The sequence below is a fragment of the Hyla sarda genome, unplaced genomic scaffold, assembly GCF_029499605.1.
Source record: "Hyla sarda isolate aHylSar1 unplaced genomic scaffold, aHylSar1.hap1 scaffold_1545, whole genome shotgun sequence".
NCBI classification, from domain to species: Eukaryota; Metazoa; Chordata; class Amphibia; order Anura; family Hylidae; genus Hyla; species Hyla sarda.
Window position 1 is genome coordinate 60,744 of NW_026608181.1, and position 22,659 is coordinate 83,402.

The 22,659-nt window shown below is 54.9% G+C and overlaps 1 protein-coding gene across 1 annotated transcript; it reads right to left on the minus strand.

The window, feature by feature from the left end:
- Nucleotides 1–20,167: 20,167 nt before the first annotated feature.
- LOC130309995 (YLP motif-containing protein 1-like) lies at nucleotides 20,168–21,214 on the minus strand (the record flags this gene model as incomplete). Its single annotated transcript, XM_056552362.1, is given in 1 exon segment — nucleotides 20,168–21,214. A coding segment is annotated over 1 exon segment (914 nt), but the record flags the coding sequence as incomplete, so codon positions are not given.
- Between the last annotated feature and the right edge of the window lie 1,445 nt (nucleotides 21,215–22,659).

The window sequence follows — 22,659 nt, forward strand, 5'->3', positions numbered from 1 at the left end:
AGAGAGGAGGATGATCGACTGAAGGTAGAGAGGAGGGGAGAGGAGGATGATCGGCTGAAGGTAGAGAGGAGGGGAGGATGATCGGCTGAAGGTAGAGAGGAGGGGAGGATGATCAGCTGAAGGTAGAGAGGAGAGGAGGATGATCGGCTGAAGGTAGAGAGGAGGGGAGGATGATCGGCTGAAGGTAGAGAGGAGAGGAGGATGATCGGCTGAAGGTAGAAAGGAGAGAAGGATGATCGGCTTAAGGTATAGAGGAGAGGCGGATGATCGGCTGAAGGTAGAGAGGAGAGGGGGATGATCGGCTGAAGGTAGAGCCGAGGGGAGGATGATCAGCTGAAGGTAGAGAGGAGGGTAGGATGATCGGCTGAAGGTAGAGAGGAGAGGAGGATGATCGGCTGAAGGTAGAGAGGAGGGGAGAGGACGATGATCGGCTGAAGGTAGGGAGTAGAGGGGAATGATCGGCTGAAGGTAGAGAGGAGAGGAGGATGATCGGCTGAAGGTAGAGAGGAGAGGAGGATGATCGCCTGAAGGTAGAGAGGAGAGAAGGATGATCCGCTGAAGGTAGAGAGGAGAGAAGGATGATCGGCTAAAGGTAGAGAGGATAGGAGGATGATCGGCTGAAGGTAGAGAGGAGGGGAGGATGATCGGCTGAAGATAGAGAGGAGAGTAGGATGATCAGCTGAAGGTAGAGAGGAGGGGAGAGGAGGATGATCGGCTGAAGGTACGGAGGAGAGGGGAATGATCGGCTGAAGATAGAGAGGAGAGGAGGATGATCGGCTGAAGGTAGAGAGGAGAGGAGGATGATCGGCTGAAGGTAGAGAGGAGGGGAGGATTATCGGCTGAAGATAGAGAGGAGAGGAGGATGATCAGCTGAAGGTAGAGAGGAGGGGAGAGGAGGATGATCGGCTGAAGGTAGAGAGGAGGGGAGGATGATCGGCTGAAGGTAGAGAGGAGGGGAGGATGATCGGCTGAAGGTAGAGAGGAGAGGAGGATGATCGGCTGAAGGTAGAGAGGATGGGAGGATGATCGGCTGAAGGTAGAGAGGAGGATGATCGGCTGAAGGTAGAGAGGAGGGGAGGATGATCGGCTGAAGGTAGAAAGGAGAGGAGGAGGATCGGCTGAAGGTAGAGAGGAGAGGAGGATGATCGGCTGAAGGTAGAGAGGAGAGGGGGATGATCGGCTGAAGGTAGAGAGGAGGGGAGGACGATTGACTGAAGGTAGAGAAGAGGGGAGGAAGATCGGCTGAAGGTAGAGAAGAGAGGAGGATGATCGGCTGAAGGTAGAGAGGAGGAGGATCGGCTGAAGGTATAGAGGAGAGGAGGATGATCGGTTGAAGGTAGAGAGGAGAGGAGGATGATCGGCTGAAGGTAGAGAGAGGGGAAGAGGAGGATGATCGGCTGAAGGTAGAGAGGAGGGGAGAGGAGGATGATTGGCTGAAGGTAGAGAGGAGAGGAGGAGGATCGGCTGAAGGTAGAGAGAAGAGGAGGATTATCGGCTGAAGGTAGAGAGGAGTGGAGGATGATCGGCTGAAGGTTGAGAGGGGAGGAGGATGATCGGCTGAAGGTAGAGAGGGGAGGAGGATGATCGGCTGAAGGTGGAGAGGAGAGGATCGGCTGAAGGTAGAGAGGAGAGGAGGATGATCGGCTGAAGGTAGGGAGGAGAGGGGAATGATCAGCTGAAGGTAGAGAGGAGAGGAGGATGATCGGCTGAAGGTAGAGAGGAGAGGAGGATGATCGGCTGAAGGTAGAGAGGAGAGGAGGATGATCGGCTGAAGGTAGAGAGGAGGGGAGGATGATCGGCTGAAGGTAGAGAGGAGGATGATCGGCTGAAGGTAGAGAGGAGGATGATCGGCTGAAGGTAGAAAGGAGAGGAGGATGATCGGCTGCAGGTAGAGAGGAGAATGGGATGATCGGCTGAAGGTAGAGAGGAGGGGAGGATGATTGGCTGAAGGTAGAGAGGAGGGGAGGATGATCGGCTGAAGGTAGAGAGGAGGGGAGAGGAGGATGATTGGCTGAAGGTAGAGAGGAGAGGAGGAGGATCGGCTGAAGGTAGAGAGAAGAGGAGGATTATCGGCTGAAGGTAGAGAGGAGTGGAGGATGATCGGCTGAAGGTTGAGAGGGGAGGAGGATGATCGGCTGAAGGTAGAGAGGGGAGGAGGATGATCGGCTGAAGGTGGAGAGGAGAGGATCGGCTGAAGGTAGAGAGGAGAGGAGGATGATCGGCTGAAGGTAGGGAGGAGAGGGGAATGATCAGCTGAAGGTAGAGAGGAGAGGAGGATGATCGGCTGAAGGTAGAGAGGAGAGGAGGATGATCGGCTGAAGGTAGAGAGGAGAGGAGGATGATCGGCTGAAGGTAGAGAGGAGGGGAGGATGATCGGCTGAAGGTAGAGAGGAGGATGATCGGCTGAAGGTAGAGAGGAGGATGATCGGCTGAAGGTAGAAAGGAGAGGAGGATGATCGGCTGCAGGTAGAGAGGAGAATGGGATGATCGGCTGAAGGTAGAGAGGAGGGGAGGATGATTGGCTGAAGGTAGAGAGGAGGGGAGGATGATCGGCTGAAGGTAGAGAGGAGAAGAGGATGATCGGCTGAAGGTAGAGAGGAGGGGAGGATGATCGGCTGAAGGTAGAGAGGAGGGGAGGATGATCGGCTGAAGGTAGAGAGGAGGGGAGGATGATCGGCTGAAGGTAGAGAGGAGGGAAGGATGATCGGCGTAAGGTAGAGAGGAAGGGAGGATGATCGGCTGAAGGTAGAGAGGAGGGGAGGATGATCGGCTGAAAGTAGAGAGAAGAGGAGGATGATTGGCTGAAGGTAGAGAGGAGGGGAGGATGATCGGCTGAAGGTAGAGAGGAGGGGAGGATGATCGGCTGAAGGTAGAGAGGAGGGGAGGATGATCGGCTGAAGGTAGAGAGGAGGGGAGGATGATCGGCTGAAGGTAGAGAGGAAACGAGGATGATCGACTGAAGGTAGAGAGGAGAGGAGGATGATCGGCTGAAGGTAGGGAGGAGAGGAGGATGATCGGCTGAAGGTAGAGAGGAGAGGAGGATGATCGCCTGAAGGTAGAGAGGAGGGGAGGGTGATCGGCTGAAGGTAGAGAGAAGAGGAGGATGAACGGCTGAAGGTAGAGAGGAGGGGAGAGGAGGATGATTGGCTGATGGTAGGGAGGAGAGGGGAATGATCGGCTGAAGGTAGAGAGGAGGGGAGGATGATCGGCTGAAGGTAGAGAGGAGAGGAGGGTGATCGGCTGAAGGTGGAGAGGAGAGAAGGATGATCGGCTGAAGGTAGAGAGAAGAGGAGGATGATCGACTGAAGGTAGAGAGGAGAGGAGGATGATCGGCTGAAGGTAGAGAGGAGGGGAGGATGATCGGCTGAAGATAGAGAGGAGGATGATCGACTGAAGGTAGAGAGGAGGGGAGAGGAGGATGTTCGGCTGAAGGTAGAGAGGAGGGGAGGATGATCGGCTGAAGGTAGAGAGGAGGGGAGGATGATCGGCTGAAGGTAGAGAGGAGAGGAGGATGTTCGGCTGAAGGTAGAGAGGAGGGGAGGATGATCGGCTGAAGGTAGAGAGGAGAGGAGGATGATCGGCTGAAGGTAGAAAGGAGAGAAGGATGATCGGCTTAAGGTATAGAGGAGAGGCGGATGATCGGCTGAAGGTAGAGAGGAGAGGGGGATGATCGGCTGAAGGTAGAGCCGAGGGGAGGATGATCGGCTGAAGGTAGAGAGGAGGGTAGGATGATCGGCTGAAGGTAGAGAGGAGAGGAGGATGATCGGCTGAAGGTAGAGAGGAGGGGAGAGGACGATGATCGGCTGAAGGTAGGGAGGACAGGGGAATGATCGGCTGAAGGTAGAGAGGAGAGGAGGATGATCGGCTGAAGGTAGAGAGGATAGAAGGATGATCGGCTGAAGGTAGAGAGGAGGGGAGGATGATCGGCTGAAGATAGAGAGGAGAGGAGGATGATCAGCTGAAGGTAGAGAGGAGGGGAGAGGAGGATGATCGGCTGAAGGTAGGGAGGAGAAGGGAATGATCGGCTGAAGATAGAGAGGAGAGGAGGATGATCAGCTGAAGGTAGAGAGGAGAGGAGGATGATCGCCTGAAGGTATAGAGGAGATAAGGATGATCCGCTGAAGGTAGTGAGGAGAGAAGGATGATCGGCTGAAGGTAGAGAGGAGGGGAGGATGATCGGCTGAAGATAGAGAGGAGAGGAGGATGATCAGCTGAAGGTAGAGAGGAGGGGAGAGGAGGATGATCGGCTGAAGGTAGAGAGGAGGGTAGGATGATCGGCTGAAGGTAGAGAGGAGAGGAGGATGATCGGCTGAAGGTAGAGAGGATGGGAGGATGATCGGCTGAAGGTAGAGAGGAGGATCATCGGCTGAAGGTAGAGAGGAGGGGAGGATGATCGGCTGAAGGTAGAAAGGAGAGGAGGAGGATCGGCTGAAGGGAGGATGATCGGCTGAAGGTAGAGAGGAGAGGGGGATGATCGGCTGAAGGTAGAGAGGAGGGGAGGACGATTGGCTGAAGGTAGAGAAGAGGGTATGAAGATCGGCTGAAGGTAGAGAGGAGAGGAGGATGATCGGCTGAAGGTAGAGAGGAGGAGGATCAGCTGAAGGTATAGAGGAGAGGAGGATGATCGGCTGAAGGTAGAGAGGAGAGGAGGATGATTGGCTGAAGGTAGAGAGAGGGGAAGAGGAGGATGATCGGCTGAAGGTAGAGAGGAGGGGAGAGGATGATGATTGGCTGAAGGTAGAGAGGAGAGGAGGAGGATCGGCTGAAGGTAGAGAGAAGAGGAGGATTATCAGCTGAAGGTAGAGAGGAGTGGAGGATGATCGGCTGAAGGTTGAGAGGGGAGGAGGATGATCGGCGGAAGGTAGAGAGGGGAGGAGGATGATCGGCTGAAGGTAGAGAGGAGAGGATAGGCTGAAGGTAGAGAGGAGAGGAGGATGATCGGCTGAAGGTAGGGAGGAGAGGGGAATGATCAGCTGAAGGTAGAGAGGAGAGGAGGATGATCGGCTAAAGGTAGAGAGGAGAGGAGGATGATTGGCTGAAGGTAGAGAGGAGAGGAAAATGATCGGCTTAAGGTAGAGAGGAGGGGAGGATGATCGGCTGAAGGTAGAGAGGAGGATGATCGGCTGAAGGTAGAGAGGAGGATGATCGGCTGAAGGTAGAAAGGAGAGGAGGAGGATCGGCTGAAGGTAGAGAGGAGAGGAGGATGATCGGCTGCAGATAGAGAGGAGAATGGGATGATCGGCTGAAGGTAGAGAGGAGGGGAGGATGATTGGCTGAAGGTAGAGAGGAGGGGAGGATGATCGGCTGAAGGTAGAGAGGAGAGGAGGATGATCGGCTGAAGGTAGAGAGGAGGGGAGGATGATCTGCTGAAGGTAGAGAGGAGGGAAGGATGATCGGCTTAAGGTAGAGAGGAGGGGAGGATGATCGGCTGAAGGTAGAGAGGAGGGGAGGATGATCGGTTGAAGGTAGAGAGGAGGGGAGGATGATCGGCGTAAGGTAGAGAGGAGGGGAGGATGATCGGCTGAAGGTAGAGAGGAGGGGAGGATGATCGGCTGAAAGTAGAGAGGAGAGAAGGATGATTGGCTGAAGGTAGAGAGGAGGGGAGGATGATCGGCTGAAGGTAGAGAGGAGGATGATCGGCTGAAGGTAGAGAGGAGGGGAGGATGATCGGCTGAAGGTAGAGAGGAGGGGAGGATGATCGGCTGAAGGTAGAGAGGAAACGAGGATGATCGGCTGAAGGTAGAGAGGAGAGGAGGATGATCGGCTGAAGGTAGAGAGGAGAGGAGGATGATCGGCTGAAGGTCGAGAGGAGTGAAGGATGATCGTCTGAAGGTAGAGAGGAAATGAGGATGATCGGCTGAAGGTAGAGAGGAGAGGAGGATGATCGGCTGAAGGTAGAGAGGAGGGGAGGATGCTCGGCTGAAGGTAGAGAGGAGAGGAGGATGATCGGCTGAAGGTAGAGAGGAGGGGAGGATGATCGGCTGAAGGTAGAGAGGAAATGAGGATGATCGGCTGAAGGTAGAGAGGAGAGGAGGATGATCGGCTGAAGGTAGAGAGGAGGGGAGGATGCTCGGCTGAAGGTAGAGAGGAGAGGAGGATGATCGGCTGAAGGTAGAGAGGAGGGGAGGATGATCGGCTGAAGGTAGAGAGGAGGGGAGGATGATCGGCTGAAGGTAGAAAGGAGAGGAGGATGATCGGCTGAAGGTAGAGAGGAGAGGAGGATGATCGGCTGAAGGTAGAGAGGAGGGGAGAGGAGGATGATCGGCTGAAGGTAGAGAGGAGAGGAGGATGATCGGCTGAAGGTATAGAGGAGGGGAGGATGCTCGGCTGAAGGTAGAGAGGAGAGGAGGATGATCGGCTGAAGGTAGAGAGGAGGGGAGGATGATCGGCTGAAGGTAGAGAGGAGGGGAGGATGATCGGCTGAAGGTAGAAAGGAGAGGAGGATGATCGGCTGAAGGTAGAGAGGAGAGGAGGATGATCGGCTGAAGGTAGAGAGGAGGGGAGAGGAGGATGATCGGCTGAAGGTAGAGAGGAGAGGAGGATGATCGGCTGAAGGTATAGAGGAGGGGAGGATGATCGGCTGAAGGTATAGAGGAGGGGAGGATGATCAGCTGAAGGTAGAGAGGAGGGCAGGATGATCGGCTGAAGGTAGAGAGGAGAGGAGGATGATCGGCTGAAGGTAGAGAGGAGAGGACGATGATCGGCTGAAGGTAGAGAGGAGGGGAGGATGATCGGCTGAAGGTAGAGAGGAGAGGAGGATGATCGGCTTAAGGTAGAGAGAATAGGACGATGATCGGCTGAAAGTAGAGAGGAGAGGAGGATGATCGGCTGAAGGTAGAGAGGAGGGGAGGATGATCGGCTGAAGATAGAGAGGAGAGGAGGATGATCGGCTGAAGGTAGAGAGGAGGGGGGGAGGAGGATGATCGGCTGAAGGTAGAGAGGAGGGGAGGATGATCGGCTGAAGGTAGAGAGGAGAGGAGGATTATCGGCTGAAGGTAGAGAGGATGGGAGGATGATCGGCTGAAGGTAGAGAGGAGGATGATCGGCTGAAGGTAGAGAGGAGAGGAGGATGACCGGCTGAAGGTAGAGAGGAGGGGAGAGGAGGATGATCGGCTGATGGTAGGGAGGAGAGGGGAATGATCGGCTGAAGGTAGAGAGGAGGGGAGGATGATCGGCTGAAGGTAGAGAGGAGAGGAGGGTGATAGGCTGAAGGTAGAGAGGAGAGAAGGATGATCGGCTGAAGGTAGAGAGAAGAGGAGGATGATCGACTGAAGGTAGAGAGGAGAGGAGGATGATCGGCTGAAGGTAGAGAGGAGGGGAGGATGATCGGCTGAAGATAGAGAGGAGGATGATTGACTGAAGGTAGAGAGGAGGGGAGAGGAGGATGATCGGCTGAAGGTAGAGAGGAGGGGAGGATGATCGGCTGAAGGTAGAGAGGAGGGGAGGATGATCGGCTGAAGGTATTGAGGAGAGGAGGATGATCGGCTGAAGGTAGAGAGGAGAGGGGGATGATCGGCTGAAGGTAGAGCCGAGGGGAGGATGATCGGCTGAAGGTAGAGAGGAGGGGAGGATGATCGGCTGAAGGTAGAGAGGAGAGGAGGATGATCGGCTGAAGGTAGAGAGGAGTGGAGAGGAGGCTGATCGGCTGAAGGTAGGGAGGAGAGGGGAATGATCGGCTGAAGGTAGAGAGGAGAGGAGGATGATCGACTGAAGGTAAAGAGGAGAGAAGGATGATCCGCTGAAGGTAGAGAGGAGAGAAGGATGATCGGCTGAAGGTAGAGAGGAGAGGAGGATGATCGGCTGAAGGTAGAGAGGAGGGGAGAGAAGGATGATCGGCTGAAGGTAGGGAGGAGAGGGGAATGATCGGCTGAAGGTAGAGAGGAGAGGAGGATGATCGGCTGAAGTAGAGAGGAGAGGAGGATGATCGCCTGAAGGTAGAGAGGAGAGAAGGATGATCCGCTGAAGGTAGAGAGGAGAGAAGGATGATCGGCCGAAGGTAGAGAGGAGGGGAGGATGATCGGCTGAAGATAGAGAGGAGAGGAGGATGATCAGCTGAAAGTAGAGAGGAGGGGAGAGGAGGATGATCGGCTGATGGTAGGGAGGAGAGGGGAATGATCGGCTGAAGGTAGAGAGGAGGGGAGGATGATCGGCTGAAGGTAGAGAGGAGAGGAGGGTGATAGGCTGAAGGTAGAGAGGAGAGGACGATGATCGGCTGAAGGTAGAGAGGAGGGGAGGATGATCGGCTGAAGGTAGAGAGGAGAGGAGGATGATCGGCTGAAGGTAGAGAGGAGAGGGGTGATGATCGGCTGAAGGTAGAGAGGAGGGGAGGTTGATTGGCTGAAGGTAGAGAAGAGGGGAGGATGATCGGCTGAAGGTAGAGAGGAGGGAATAGGAGGATTATCGGCTGAAGGTAGAGAGGAGGGGAGAGGAGGATGATTGGCTGAAGGTAGAGAGGAGAGGAGGAGGATCGACTGAAGGTAGAGAGAAGAGGAGGATGATCGGCTGAAGGTAGAGAGGAAGGGAGGATGAACGGCTGAAGGTTGAGAGGGGAGGAGGATGATCGGCGGAAGGTAGAGAGGAGAGGAGGATGATCGGCTGAAGGTAGAGAGGAGAGGATCGGCTGAAGGTAGAGAGGAGAGGAGGATGATCGGCTGAAGGTAGAGAGGAGAGGAGGATGATCGGCTGAAGGTAGGGAGGAGAGGGGAATGATCAGCTGAAGGTAGAGACGAGAGGAAGATGATCGGCTGAAGGTAGAGAGGAGAGGAGGATGATCGGCTGAAGGTAGAGAGGAGAGTAGGATGATCGGCTGAAGGTAGAGAGGAGGATGATCGGCTGAAGGTAGAGAGGAGGGGAAGATGATCGGCTGAAGGTAGAAAGGAGAGGAGGAGGATCGGCTGAAGGTAGAGAGGAGAGGAGGATGATCGGCTGAAGGTAGAGAGGAGAGGGGGATGATCGGCTGAAGGTAGAGAGGAGGGGAGGATGATTGGCTGAAGGTAGAGAGGAGGGGAGGATGATCGGCTGAAGGTAGAGAGGAGAGGAGGATGATCGGCTGAAGGTAGAGAGGAGGAGGATCGGCTGAAGGTAGAGAGGAGAGGAGGATGATCGGCTGAAGGTAGAGAGGAGAGGAGGATGATCGGCTGAAGGTAGAGAGGAGGAAAGAGGAGGATGATCGGCTGAAGGTAGAGAGGAGAGGAGAGGAGGAGGATCGGCTGAAGGTAGAGAGGAGGGGAGGATGATTGGCTGAAGGTTGAGAGGGGAGGAGGATGATTGGCGGAAGGTAGAGAGGAGAGGAGGATGATCGGCTTAAGGTAGAGAGGAGAGGATCGGCTGAAGGTAGAGAGGAGAGGAGGATGATCAGCTGAAGGTAGAGAGGAGAGGAGGATGATCGGCTGAAGGTAGGGAGGAGAGGGGAATGATCGGCTTAAGGTAGAGAGGAGAGGAGGATGATCGGCTGAAGGTAGAGAGGAGGATGATCGGCTGAAGGTAGAGAGGAGGGGAGGATGATCGGCTGAAGGTAGAAAGGAGAGGAGGAAGATCGGCTGAAGGTAGAGAGGAGAGGAGGATGATCGGCTGAAGGTAGAGAGGAGAGGGGGATGATCGGCTGAAGGTAGAGAGGAGGGGAGGATGATTGGCTGAAGGTAGAGAGGAGGGGAGGATGATCGGCTGAAGGTAGAGAGGAGAGGAGGATGATCAGCTGAAGGTAGAGAGGAGGGGAGAGGAGGATGATCGGCTCAAGGTAGAGAGGAGAGGAGGATGATCGGCTGAAGGTAGAGAAGAGAGAATGATCGGCTGAAGGTAGAGAGGAGGGGAGAGAAGGATGATCGGCTGAAGTTAGAGAGGAGGGGAGAAGAGGATGATCGGCTGAAGATAGAGAGGAGGGGAGAGGAGGATGATCGGCTGAAGGTAGAGAGGAGGGGAGGATGATCGGCTGAAAGTAGAGAGGAGAGAAGGATGATCGGCTGAAGGTAGAGAGGGGAGGAGGATGATCGGCTGAAGGTAGAGAGGAGAGGAGGATGATCAGCTGAAGGTAGAGAGGAGAGAAGGATGATCGGCTGAAGGTAGAGAGGAGAGGAGGATGATCGGCTGAAGGTAGAGAGGAGAGGGGGATGATCGGCTGAAGGTAGAGATTAGGGGAGGATGATTGGCTGAAGGTAGAGAGGAGAGGAGGATGATCGGCTGAAGGTAGAGAGGAGAGGAGGATGATCGGCTGAAGGTAGAGAGGAGAGGGGGATGATCGGCTGAAGGTAGAGAGGAGGGGAGGATGATTGGCTGAAGGTAGAGAGGAGGGGAGGATGATCGGCTGAAGGTAGAGAGGAGAGGAGGATGATCGGCTGAAGGTAGGGAGGAGAGGGGAATGATCAGCTAAAGGTAGAGACGAGAGGAAGATGATCGGCTGAAGGTAGAGAGGAGAGGAGGATGATCGGCTGAAGGTAGAGAGGAGAGGAGGATGATCGGCTGAAGGTAGAGAGGAGGATGATCGGCTGAAGGTAGAGAGGAGGGGAAGATGATCGGCTGAAGGTAGAAAGGAGAGGAGGAGGATCGGCTGAAGGTAGAGAGGAGAGGAGGATGATCGGCTGAAGGTAGAGAGGAGAGGGGGATGATCGGCTGAAGGTAGAGAGGAGGGGACGATGATTGGCTGAAGGTAGAGAGGAGGGGAGGATGATCGGCTGAAGGTAGAGAGGAGAGGAGGATGATCGGCTGAAGGTAGAGAGGAGGAGGATCGGCTGAAGGTAGAGAGGAGGAGGATCGGCTGAAGGTAGAGAGGAGAGGAGGATGATCGGCTGAAGGTAGAGAGGAGAGGAGGATGATCGGCTGAAGGTAGAGAGGAGGAAAGAGGAGGATGATCGGCTGAAGGTAGAGAGGAGAGGAGAGGAGGAGGATCGGCTGAAGGTAGAGAGGAGGGGAGGATGATTGGCTGAAGGTTGAGAGGGGAGGAGGATGATTGGCGGAAGGTAGAGAGGAGAGGAGGATGATCGGCTTAAGGTAGAGAGGAGAGGATCGGCTGAAGGTAGAGAGGAGAGGAGGATGATCAGCTGAAGGTAGAGAGGAGAGGAGGATGATCGGCTGAAGGTAGGGAGGAGAGGGGAATGATCGGCTTAAGGTAGAGAGGAGAGGAGGATGATCGGCTGAAGGTAGAGAGGAGGATGATCGGCTGAAGGTAGAGAGGAGGGAAGGATGATTGGCTGAAGGTAGAGAGGAGGGGAGGATGATCGGCTGAAGGTAGAGAGGAGAGGAGGATGATCAGCTGAAGGTAGAGAGGAGGGGAGAGGAGGATGATCGGCTCAAGGTAGAGAGGAGAGGAGGATGATCGGCTGAAGGTAGAGAAGAGAGAATGATCGGCTGAAGGTAGAGAGGAGGGGAGAGAAGGATGATCGGCTGAAGTTAGAGAGGAGGGGAGAAGAGGATGATCGGCTGAAGATAGAGAGGAGGGGAGAGGAGGATGATCGGCTGAAGGTAGAGAGGAGGGGAGGATGATCGGCTGAAGGTAGAGAGGAGAGAAGGATGATCGGCTGAAGGTAGAGAGGGGAGGAGGATGATCGGCTGAAGGTAGAGAGGAGAGGAGGATGATCAGCTGAAGGTAGAGAGGAGAGAAGGATGATCGGCTGAAGGTAGAGAGGGGAGGAGGATGATCGGCTGAAGGTAGAGAGGGGAGGAGGATGATCGGCTGAAGGTAGAGAGGAGAGGAGGATGATCGGCTGAAGGTAGAGAGGAGAGGTGGATGATCGGCTCAAGGTAGAGAGTAGAGGAGGATGATCGGCTGAAGGTAGAGAGGAGAGGAGGATGATCTGCTGAAGGTAGAGAGGAGAGGAGGATAATCGGCTGAAGGTAGAGAGGAGGGGAGGATGATCGGCTGAAGGTAGAGAGGAGGATGATCTGCTGAAGGTAGAGAGGAGAGGAGGATGATCTGCTGAAGGTAGAGAGTAGAGGAGGATGATCGGCTGAAGGTAGAGAGGAGAGGAGGATGATCTGCTGAAGGTAGAGAGGAGAGGAGGATGATCGGCTGAAGGGAGAGAGGAGAGAACGATGATCGGCTGAAGGTAGAGAGGGGAGGAGGATGATCGGCTGAAGGTAGAGAGGGGAGGAGGATGATCGGCTGAAGGTAGAGAGGAGAGGAGGATGATCGGCTGAAGGTAGAGAGGAGAGGTGGATGATCGGCTCAAGGTAGAGAGTAGAGGAGGATGATCGGCTGAAGGTAGAGAGGAGAGGAGGATGATCTGCTGAAGGTAGAGAGGAGAGGAGGATGATCGGCTGAAGGTAGAGAGGAGGATGATCTGCTGAAGGTAGAGAGGAGGGGAGGATGATCGGCTGAAGGTAGAGAGGAGGGGAGGATGATCGGCTGAAGGTAGAGAGGAGAGGAGGATGATCGGCTGAAGGTAGAGAGGAGAGGAGGATGATCTGCTGAAGGTAGAGAGGAGAGGAGGATGATCGGCTGAAGGTAGAGAGAATAGGACGATGAACGGCTGAAAGTAGAGTGGAGAGGAGGATTATCCGCTGAAGGTAGAGAGAAGGGGAGGATGATCGGCTGAAGATAGAGAGGAGAGGAGGATGATCGGCTGAAGGTAGAGAGGAGGGGAGAGGAGGATGATCGGCTGAAGGTAGAGAGGAGGGGAGGATGATCGGCTGAAGGTAGAGAGTAGAGGAGGATGATCGGCTGAAGGTAGAGAGGATGGGAGGATGATCGGCTGAAGGTAGAGAGAAGGATGATCGGCTGAAGGTAGAGAGGAGAGGAGGATGACCGGCTGAAGGTAGAGAGGAGGGGAGAGGAGGATGATCGGCTGATGGTAGGGAGGAGAGGGGAATGATCGGCTGAAGGTAGAGAGGAGGGGAGGATGATCGGCTGAAGGTAGAGAGGAGAGGAGGGTGATCGGCTGAAGGTAGAGAGGAGAGAAGGATGATCGACTGAAGGTAGAGAGAAGAGGAGGATGATCGACTGAAGGTAGAGAGGAGAGGAGGATGATCGGCTGAAGGTAGAGAGGAGGGGAGGATGATCGGCTGAAGATAGAGAGGAGGATGATCGACTGAAGGTAGAGAGGAGGGGAGAGGAGGATGATCGGCTGAAGGTAGAGAGGAGGGGAGGATGATCGGCTGAAGGTAGAGAGGAGGGGAGGATGATCGGCTGAAGGTAGAGAGGAGAGGAGGATGATCGGCTGAAGGTAGAGAGGAGGGGAGGAAGATCGGCTGAAGGTAGAGGGGAGAGGAGGATGACCGGCTGAAGGTAGAGAGGAGGGGAGAGGAGGATGATCGGCTGATGGTAGGAAGGAGAGGGGAATGATCGGCTAAAGGTAGAGAGAAGGGGAGGATGATCGGCTGAAGGTAGAGAGGAGAGGAGGGTGATCGGCTGAAGGTAGAGAGGAGAGAAGGATGATCGACTGAAGGTAGAGAGAAGAGGAGGATGATCGACTGAAGGTAGAGGGGAGAGGAGGATGATCGGCTGAAGGTAGAGAGGAGGGGAGGCTGATCGGCTGAAGGTAGAGAGGAGGGGAGGATGATCGGCTGAAGGTAGAGAGGAGAGGAGGATGATCGGCTGAAGGTAGAGAGGAGGGGAGGAAGATCGGCTGAAGGTAGAGGGGAGAGGAGGATGATCGGCTGAAGGTAGAAAGGAGAGCCGGATGATCGGCTGAAGGTAGAGAGGAAAGGGGGATGATCGGCTGAAGGTAGAGCCGAGGGGAGGATGATCGGCTGAAGGTAGAGAGGAGGGGAGGATGATCGGCTGAAGATAGAGAGGAGAGGAGGATGATCAGCTGAAGGTAGAGAGGAGGGGAGAGGAGGATGATCGGCTGAAGGTAGGGAAGAGAGGGGAATGATCGGCTGAAGGTAGAGAGGAGAGGAGGAGGATCGGCTGAAGGTAGAGAGGAGAGGAGGATGATCGCCTGAAGGTAGAGAGGAGAGAAGGATGATCCGCTGAAGGTAGAGAGGAGAGAAGGATGATTGGCTGAAGGTAGAGAGGAGAGGAGGATGATCGGCTGAAGGTAGAGAGGAGGGGAGGATGATCGGCTGAAGATAGAGAGGAGAGGAGGATGATCAGCTGAAATTAGAGAGGAGGGGAGAGGAGGATGATCGGCTGAAGGTAGAGAGGAGGGGAGGATGATCGGCTGAAGGTAGAGAGGAGGGGAGGATGATCGGCTGAAGGTAGAGAGGAGGGGAGGATGATCGACTGAAGGTAGAGAGGAGGGGAGGATGATCGGCTGAAGGTAGAGAGGAGGGGAGGATGATCGGCTGAAGGTAGAGAGGAGGGGAGGATGATCGGCTGAAGGTAGAGAGGAGGGGAGGATGATCGGCTGAAGGTAGAGAGGAGGGGAGGATGATCGGCTGAAGGTAGAGAGGAAACGAGGATGATCGGCTGAAGGTAGAGAGGAGAGGAGGATGATCGGCTGAAGGTAGAGTGGAGAGGAGGATGATCGGCTGAAGGTAGAGAGGAGGGAAGGATGATCGGCTGAAGGTAGAGAGGAAACGAGGATGATCGGCTGAAGGTAGAGAGTAGAGGAGGATGATCGGCTGAAGGTAGAGAGGAGTGGAGGATGATCGGCTGAAGGTAGAGAGGAGGATGATCGGCTGAAGGTAGAGAGGAGGGGAGGATGATCGGCTGAAGGTAGAGAGGAGGGGAGGATGATCGGCTGAAGGTAGAGTGGAGAGGAGGATGATCGGCTGAAGGTAGAGAGGAGGGAAGGATGATCGGCTGAAGGTAGAGAGGAAACGAGGATGATCGGCTGAAGGTAGAGAGTAGAGGAGGATGATCGGCTGAAGGTAGAGAGGAGTGGAGGATGATCGGCTGAAGGTAGAGAGGAGGATGATCGGCTGAAGGTAGAGAGGAGGGGAGGATGATCGGCTGAAGGTAGAGAGGAGGGGAGGATGATCGGCTGAAGGTAGAGAGGAAACGAGGATGATCGACTGAAGGTAGAGAGGAGGGGAGGATGATCGGCTGAAGGTAGAGAGGAGGGGAGGATGATCGACTGAAGGTAGAGAGGAGGGGAGGATGATCGGCTGAAGGTAGAGAGGAGGGGAGGATGATCGGCTGAAGGTAGAGAGGAGGGGAGGATGATCGGCTGAAGGTAGAGAGGAGGGGAGGATGATCGGCTCAAGGTAGAGAGGAGGGGAGGATGATCGGCTGAAGGTAGAGAGGAGGGGAGGATGATCGGCTGAAGGTAGGGAGGAGGGGAGGATGATCGGCTGAAGGTAGAGAGGAGGATTATCAGTTGAAGGTAGAGAGGAGAGGAGGATGATCGGCTGAAGGTAGAGAAGAGAGGAGGATGATCGGCTGAAGGTAGAGAGGAGGGGAGGATGATCGGCTGAAGGTAGATAGGAGGGGAGGATGATCGGCTGAAGGTAGAGAGGAGGGGAGGATGATCGGCTGAAGGTAGAGAGGAAAGGAGGATGATCGGCTGAAGGTAGAGAGGAGGGGAAGATGATTGGCTGAAGGTGGAGAGGAGGATGATCGGCTGAAGGTAGATAGGAGAGGAGGATGATCGGCTGAAGGTAGAGAGGAGAGGAGGATGATCGGCTGAAGGTAGAGAGGAGGGGAGGATGATCGGCTGAAGATAGAGAGGAGAGGAGGATGATCAGCTGAAGGTAGAGAGGAGGGGAGGATGATCGGCTGAAGGTAGAGAGTAGAGGAGGATGATCGGCTGAAGGTAGAGAGGATGGGAGGATGATCGGCTGAAGGTAGAGAGAAGGATGATCGGCTGAAGGTAGAGAGGAGAGGAGGATGACCGGCTGAAGGTAGAGAGGAGGGGAGAGGAGGATGATCGGCTGATGGTAGGGAGAAGAGGGGAATGATCGGCTGAAGGTAGAGAGGAGGGAAGGATGATCGGCTGAAGGTAGAGAGGAGAGGAGGGTGATCGGCTGAAGGTAGAGAGGAGAGAAGGATGATCGACTGAAGGTAGAGAGAAGAGGAGGATGATCGACTGAAGGTAGAGAGGAGAGGAGGATGATCGGCTGAAGGTAGAGAGGAGGGGAGGATGATCGGCTGAAGATAGAGAGGAGGATGATCGACTGAAGGTAGAGAGGAGGGGAGAGGAGGATGATCGGCTGAAGGTAGAGAGGAGGGGAGGATGATCGGCTGAAGGTAGAGAGGAGGGGAGGATGATCGGCTGAAGGTAGGGAGGAGAGGAGGATGATCGACTGAAGGTAGAGAGGAGGGGAGGAAGATCGGCTGAAGGTAGAGGGGAGAGGAGGATGACCGGCTGAAGGTAGAAAGGAGGGGAGAGGAGGATGATCGGCTGATGGTAGGAAGGAGAGGGGAATGATCGGCTAAAGGTAGAGAGGAGGGGAGGATGATCGGCTGAAGGTAGAGAGGAGAGGAGGGTGATCGGCTGAAGGTAGAGAGGAGAGAAGGATGATCGACTGAAGGTAGAGAGAAGAGGAGGATGATCGACTGAAGGTAGAGAGGAGAGGAGGATGATCGGCTGAAGGTAGAGAGGAGGGGAGGATGATCGACTGAAGGTAGAGAGGAGGGGAGAGGAGGATGATCGGCTGAAGGTAGAGAGGAGGGGAGGCTGATTGGCTGAAGGTAGAGAGGAGGGGAGGATGATCGGCTGAAGGTAGAGAGGAGAGGAGGATGATCGGCTGAAGGTAGAGAGGAGGGGAGGAAGATCGGCTGAAGGTAGAGTGGAGAGGAGGATGATCGGCTGAAGGTAGAAAGGAGAGCCGGATGATCGGCTGAAGGTAGAGAGGAAAGGGGGATGATCGGCTGAAGGTAGAGCCGAGGGGAGGATGATCGGCTGAAGGTAGAGAGGAGGGGAGGATGATCGGCTGAAGATAGAGAGGAGAGGAGGATGATCAGCTGAAGGTAGAGAGGAGGGGAGAGGAGGATGATCGGCTGAAGGTAGGGAAGAGAGGGGAATGATCGGCTGAAGGTAGAGAGGAGAGGAGGAGGATCGGCTGAAGGTAGAGAGGAGAGGAGGATGATCGCCTGAAGGTAGAGAGGAGAGAAGGATGATCCGCTGAAGGTAGAGAGGAGAGAAGGATGATCGGCTGAAGGTAGAGAGGAGAGGAGGATGATCGGCTGAAGGTAGAGAGGAGGGGAGGATGATCGGCTGAAGATAGAGAGGAGAGGAGGATGATCAGCTGAAATTAGAGAGGAGGGGAGAGGAGGATGATCGGCTGAAGGTAGAGAGGAGGGGAGGATGATCGGCTGAAGGTAGAGAGGAGGGGAGGATGATCGGCTGAAGGTAGAGAGGGGAGGAGGATGATCGGCTGAAGGTAGAGAGGAGGGGAGGATGATCGACTGAAGGTAGAGAGGAGGGGAGGATGATCGGCTGAAGGTAGAGAGGAGGGGAGGATGATCGGCTGAAGGTAGAGAGGAGGGGAGGATGATCGGCTGAAGGTAGAGAGGAGGGGAGGATGATCGGCTGAAGGTAGAGAGGAGGGGAGGATGATCGGCTGAAGGTAGAGAGGAGGGGAGGATGATCGGCGTAAGGTAGAGAGGAGGGGAGGATTATCGGCTGAAGGTAGAGAGGAGGGGAGGATGATCGGCTGAAGGTAGAGAGGAGAGGAGGATAATTGGCTGAAGGTAGAGAGGAGGGGAGGATGATCGGCTGAAGGTAGAGAGGAGAGGAGGATGATCGGCTGAAGGTAGAGAGGAGGGGAGGATGATCGGCTGAAGGTAGAGAGGAGGGGTGGATGATCGGCTGAAGGTAGAGAGGAAACGAGGATGATCGGCTGAAGGTAGAGAGGAGAGGAGGATGATCGGCTGAAGGTAGAGTGGAGAGGAGGATGATCGGCTGAAGGTAGAGAGGAGGGAAGGATGATCGGCTGAAGGTAGAGAGGAAACGAGGATGATCGGCTGAAGGTAGAGAGTAGAGGAGGATGATCGGCTGAAGGTAGAGAGGAGTGGAGGATGATCGGCTGAAGGTAGAGAGGAGGGGAGGATGATCGGCTGAAGGTAGAGAGGAAACGAGGATGATCGGCTGAAGGTAGAGAGGAGGGGAGGATGATCGGCTGAAGGTAGAGAGGAGGGGAGGATGATCGGCTGAAGGTAGAGAGGAGGGGAGGATGATCGACTGAAGGTAGAGAGGAGGGGAGGATGATCGGCTGAAGGTAGAGAGGAGGGGAGGATGATCGGCTGAAGGTAGAGTGGAGGGGAGGATGATCGGCTGAAGGTAGGGAGGAGGGGAGGATGATCGGCTGAAGGTAGAGAAGAGGATTATCAGTTGAAGGTAGAGAGGAGAGGAGGATGATCGGCTGAAGGTAGAGAAGAGAGGAGTATGATCGGCTGAAGGTAGAGAGGAGGGGAGGATGATCGGCTGAAGGTAGATAGGAGGGGAGGATGATCGGCTGAAGGTAGAGAGGAGGGGAGGATGATCGGCTGAAGGTAGAGAGGAAAGGAGGATGATCGGCTGAAGGTAGAGAGGAGGGGAAGATGATTGGCTGAAGGTGGAGAGGAGGATGATCGGCAGAAGGTGGAGAGGAGGATGATCGGCTGAAGGTGGAGAGGAGAGGAGGATGATCGGCTGAAGGTAGAGAGGAGAGGAGGATGATCGGCTGAAGGTAGAGAGGAGGGGAGGATGATCGGCTGAAGGTAGAGAGGAGAGGAGGATGATCGGCTGAAGGTAGAGAGGAGGGGAGGATGATCGGCTGAAGGTAGAGAGGAGGAGAGGATGATCGGCTGAAGGTAGAGAGGAATCGAGGATGATCGGCTGAAGGTAGAGAGGAAACGAGCATGATCGGCTGAAGGTAGAGAGGAAACGAGGATGATCGGCTGAAGGTAGAGAGGAAACAAGGATGATCGGCTGAAGGTAGAGAGGAAACGAAGATGATCGGCTGAAGATAGAGAGGAGGGGAGGATGATCGGCTGAAGGTAGAGAGAAGAGGATGATGATCGGCTGAAGGTAGAGAGAAGGGGAGGATGATCGGCTGAAGGTAGAGAGGAGGGGAGGATGATCGGCTGAAGGTAGAGAGGAGGGGAGGATGATCGGCTGAAGGTAGAGAGGAGGGGAGGATGATCGGCTGAAGGTAGAGAGGAGGGGAGGATGATCGGCTGAAGGTAGAGAGGAGGATGATCGGCTGAAGGTAGAGAGGAGGGGAGGATGATCGGCTGAAGGTAGAGAGGAGGGGAGGATGATCGGCTGAAGGTAGAGAGGAGAGGAGGATGATCGGCTGAAGGTAGAGAGGAGTGGAGGATGATCGGCTGAAGGTAGAGAGGAGGGGAGGATGATCGGCTGAAGGTAGAGAGGAGAGGAGGATGATCGGCTGAAGGTAGAGAGGAGGGGAGGATGATCGGCTGAAGGTAGAGAGGAGGGGAGGATGATCTGCTGAAGGTAGAGAGGAAACGAGGATGATCGGCTGAAGGTAGAGAGGAGAGGAGGATGATCGGCTGAAGGTAGAGAGGAAACGAGGATGATCGGCTGAAGGTAGAGAGGAAACGAAGATGATCGGCTAAAGGTAGAGAGGAGGGGAGGATGATCGGCTGAAGGTAGAGAGGAGGGGAGGATGATCGGCTGAAGGTAGAGAGGAGGGGAGGATGATCGGCTGAAGGTAGAGAGGAGGGGAGGATGATCGGCTGAAGGTAGAGAGGAGAGGAGGATGATCGGCTGAAGGTAGAGAGGAAACGAGGATGATCGGCTGAAGGTAGAGAGGAAACGAGGATGATCGGCTGAAGGTAGAGAGGAAACGAAGATGATCGGCTGAAGGTAGAGAGGAGGGGAGGATGTTCGGCTGAAGGTATAGAGAAGAGGATGATGATCGGCTGAAGGTAGAGAGAAGAGGAGGATGATCGGCTGAAGGTAGAGAGGAGGGGAGGATGATCGGCTGAAGGTAGAGAGGAGGGGAGGATGATCGGCTGAAGGTAGAGAGGAGTATGATCGGCTGAAGGTAGAGAGGAGAGGAGGATGATCGGCTGAAGGTAGAGAAGAGAGGAGGATGATCGGCTGAAGGTAGAGAGTAGGGGAGGATGATCGGCTAAAGGTAGATAGGAGGGGAGGATGATCGGCTGAAGGTAGAGAGGAGGGGAGGATGATCGGCTGAAGGTAGAGAGGAAAGGAGGATGATCGGCTGAAGGTAGAGAGGAGGGGAAGATGATCGGCTGAAGGTGGAGAGGAGGATGATCGGCTGAAGGTAGAGAGGAGGGGAGAGGAGGATGATCGGCTGAAAGTAGAGAGGAGAGGAGGATGATCGGCTGAAGGTATAGAGGAGGGGAGGATGATCGGCTGAAGGTAGAGAGGAGGGCAGGATGATCGGCTGAAGGTAGAGAGGAGAGGAGGATGATCGGCTGAAGGTAGAGAGGAGAGGAGGATATTCGGCTGAAGGTAGAGAGGAGGGGAGGATGATCGGCTGAAGGTAGAGAGGAGAGGAGGATGATCGGCTTAAGGTAGAGAGAATAGGACGATGATCGGCTGAAAGTAGAGAGGAGAGGAGGATGATCGGCTGAAGGTAGAGAGGAGGGGAGATGATCGGCTGAAGATAGAGAGGAGAGGAGGATGATCGGCTGAAGGTAGAGAGGAGGGGAGAGAAGGATGATTGGCTGATGGTAGGGAGGAGAGGGGAATGATCGGCTGAAGGTAGAGCGGAGGGGAGGATGATCGGCTGAAGGTAGAGAGGATAGGAGGATGATCGGCTGAAGGTAGAGAGGATGGGACGATGATCGGCTGAAGGTAGAGAGGAGGATGATCGGCTGAAGGTAGAGAGAAGAGGAGGATGACCGGCTGAAGGTAGAGAGGAGGGGAGAGGAGGATGATTGGCTGATGGTAGGGAGGAGAGGGGAATGATCGGCTGAAGGTAGAGAGGAGGGGAGGATGATCGGCTGAAGGTAGAGAGGAGAGGAGGGTGATCGGCTGAAGGTAGAGAGGAGAGAAGGATGATCGGCTGAAGGTAGAGAGAAGAGGAGGATGATCGACTGAAGGTAGAGAGGAGAGGAGGATGATCGGCTGAAGGTAGAGAGGAGGGGAGGATGATCGGCTGAAGATAGAGAGGAGGATGATCGACTGAAGGTAGAGAGGAGGGGAGAGGAGGATGATCGGCTGAAGGTAGAGAGGAGGGGAGGATGATCGGCTGAAGGTAGAGAGGAGGGGAGGATGATCAGCTGAAGGTAGAGAGGAGAGGAGGATGATCGGCTGAAGGTAGAGAGGAGGGGAGGATGATCGGCTGAAGGTAGAGAGGAGAGGAGGATGATCGGCTGAAGGTAGAAAGGAGAGAAGGATGATCGGCTTAAGGTATAGAGGAGAGGCGGATGATCGGCTGAAGGTAGAGAGGAGAGGGGGATGATCGGCTGAAGGTAGAGCCGAGGGGAGGATGATCAGCTGAAGGTAGAGAGGAGGGTAGGATGATCGGCTGAAGGTAGAGAGGAGAGGAGGATGATCGGCTGAAGGTAGAGAGGAGGGGAGAGGACGATGATCGGCTGAAGGTAGGGAGTAGAGGGGAATGATCGGCTGAAGGTAGAGAGGAGAGGAGGATGATCGGCTGAAGGTAGAGAGGAGAGGAGGATGATCGCCTGAAGGTAGAGAGGAGAGAAGGATGATCCGCTGAAGGTAGAGAGGAGAGAAGGATGATCGGCTAAAGGTAGAGAGGATAGGAGGATGATCGGCTGAAGGTAGAGAGGAGGGGAGGATGATCGGCTGAAGATAGAGAGGAGAGTAGGATGATCAGCTGAAGGTAGAGAGGAGGGGAGAGGAGGATGATCGGCTGAAGGTACGGAGGAGAGGGGAATGATCGGCTGAAGATAGAGAGGAGAGGAGGATGATCGGCTGAAGGTAGAGAGGAGAGGAGGATGATCGGCTGAAGGTTGAGAGGAGGGGAGGATTATCGGCTGAAGATAGAGAGGAGAGGAGGATGATCAGCTGAAGGTAGAGAGGAGGGGAGAGGAGGATGATCGGCTGAAGGTAGAGAGGAGGGGAGGATGATCGGCTGAAGGTAGAGAGGAGGGGAGGATGATCGGCTGAAGGTAGAGAGGAGAGGAGGATGATCGGCTGAAGGTAGAGAGGATGGGAGGATGATCGGCTGAAGGTAGAGAGGAGGATGATCGGCTGAAGGTAGAGAGGAGGGGAGGATGATCGGCTGAAGGTAGAAAGGAGAGGAGGAGGATCGGCTGAAGGTAGAGAGGAGAGGAGGATGATCGGCTGAAGGTAGAGAGGAGAGGGGGATGATCGGCTGAAGGTAGAGAGGAGGGGAGGACGATTGACTGAAGGTAGAGAAGAGGGGAGGAAGATCGGCTGAAGGTAGAGAAGAGAGGAGGATGATCGGCTGAAGGTAGAGAGGAGGAGGATCGGCTGAAGGTATAGAGGAGAGGAGGATGATCGGCTGAAGGTAGAGAGGAGAGGAGGATGATCGGCTGAAGGTAGAGAGAGGGGAAGAGGAGGATGATCGGCTGAAGGTAGAGAGGAGGGGAGAGGAGGATGATTGGCTGAAGGTAGAGAGGAGAGGAGGAGGATCGGCTGAAGGTAGAGAGAAGAGGAGGATTATCGGCTGAAGGTAGAGAGGAGTGGAGGATGATCGGCTGAAGGTTGAGAGGGGAGGAGGATGATCGGCTGAAGGTAGAGAGGGGAGGAGGATGATCGGCTGAAGGTGGAGAGGAGAGGATCGGCTGAAGGTAGAGAGGAGAGGAGGATGATCGGCTGAAGGTAGGGAGGAGAGGGGAATGATCAGCTGAAGGTAGAGAGGAGAGGAGGATGATCGGCTGAAGGTAGAGAGGAGAGGAGGAATGATCGGCTGAAGGTAGAGAGGAGAGGA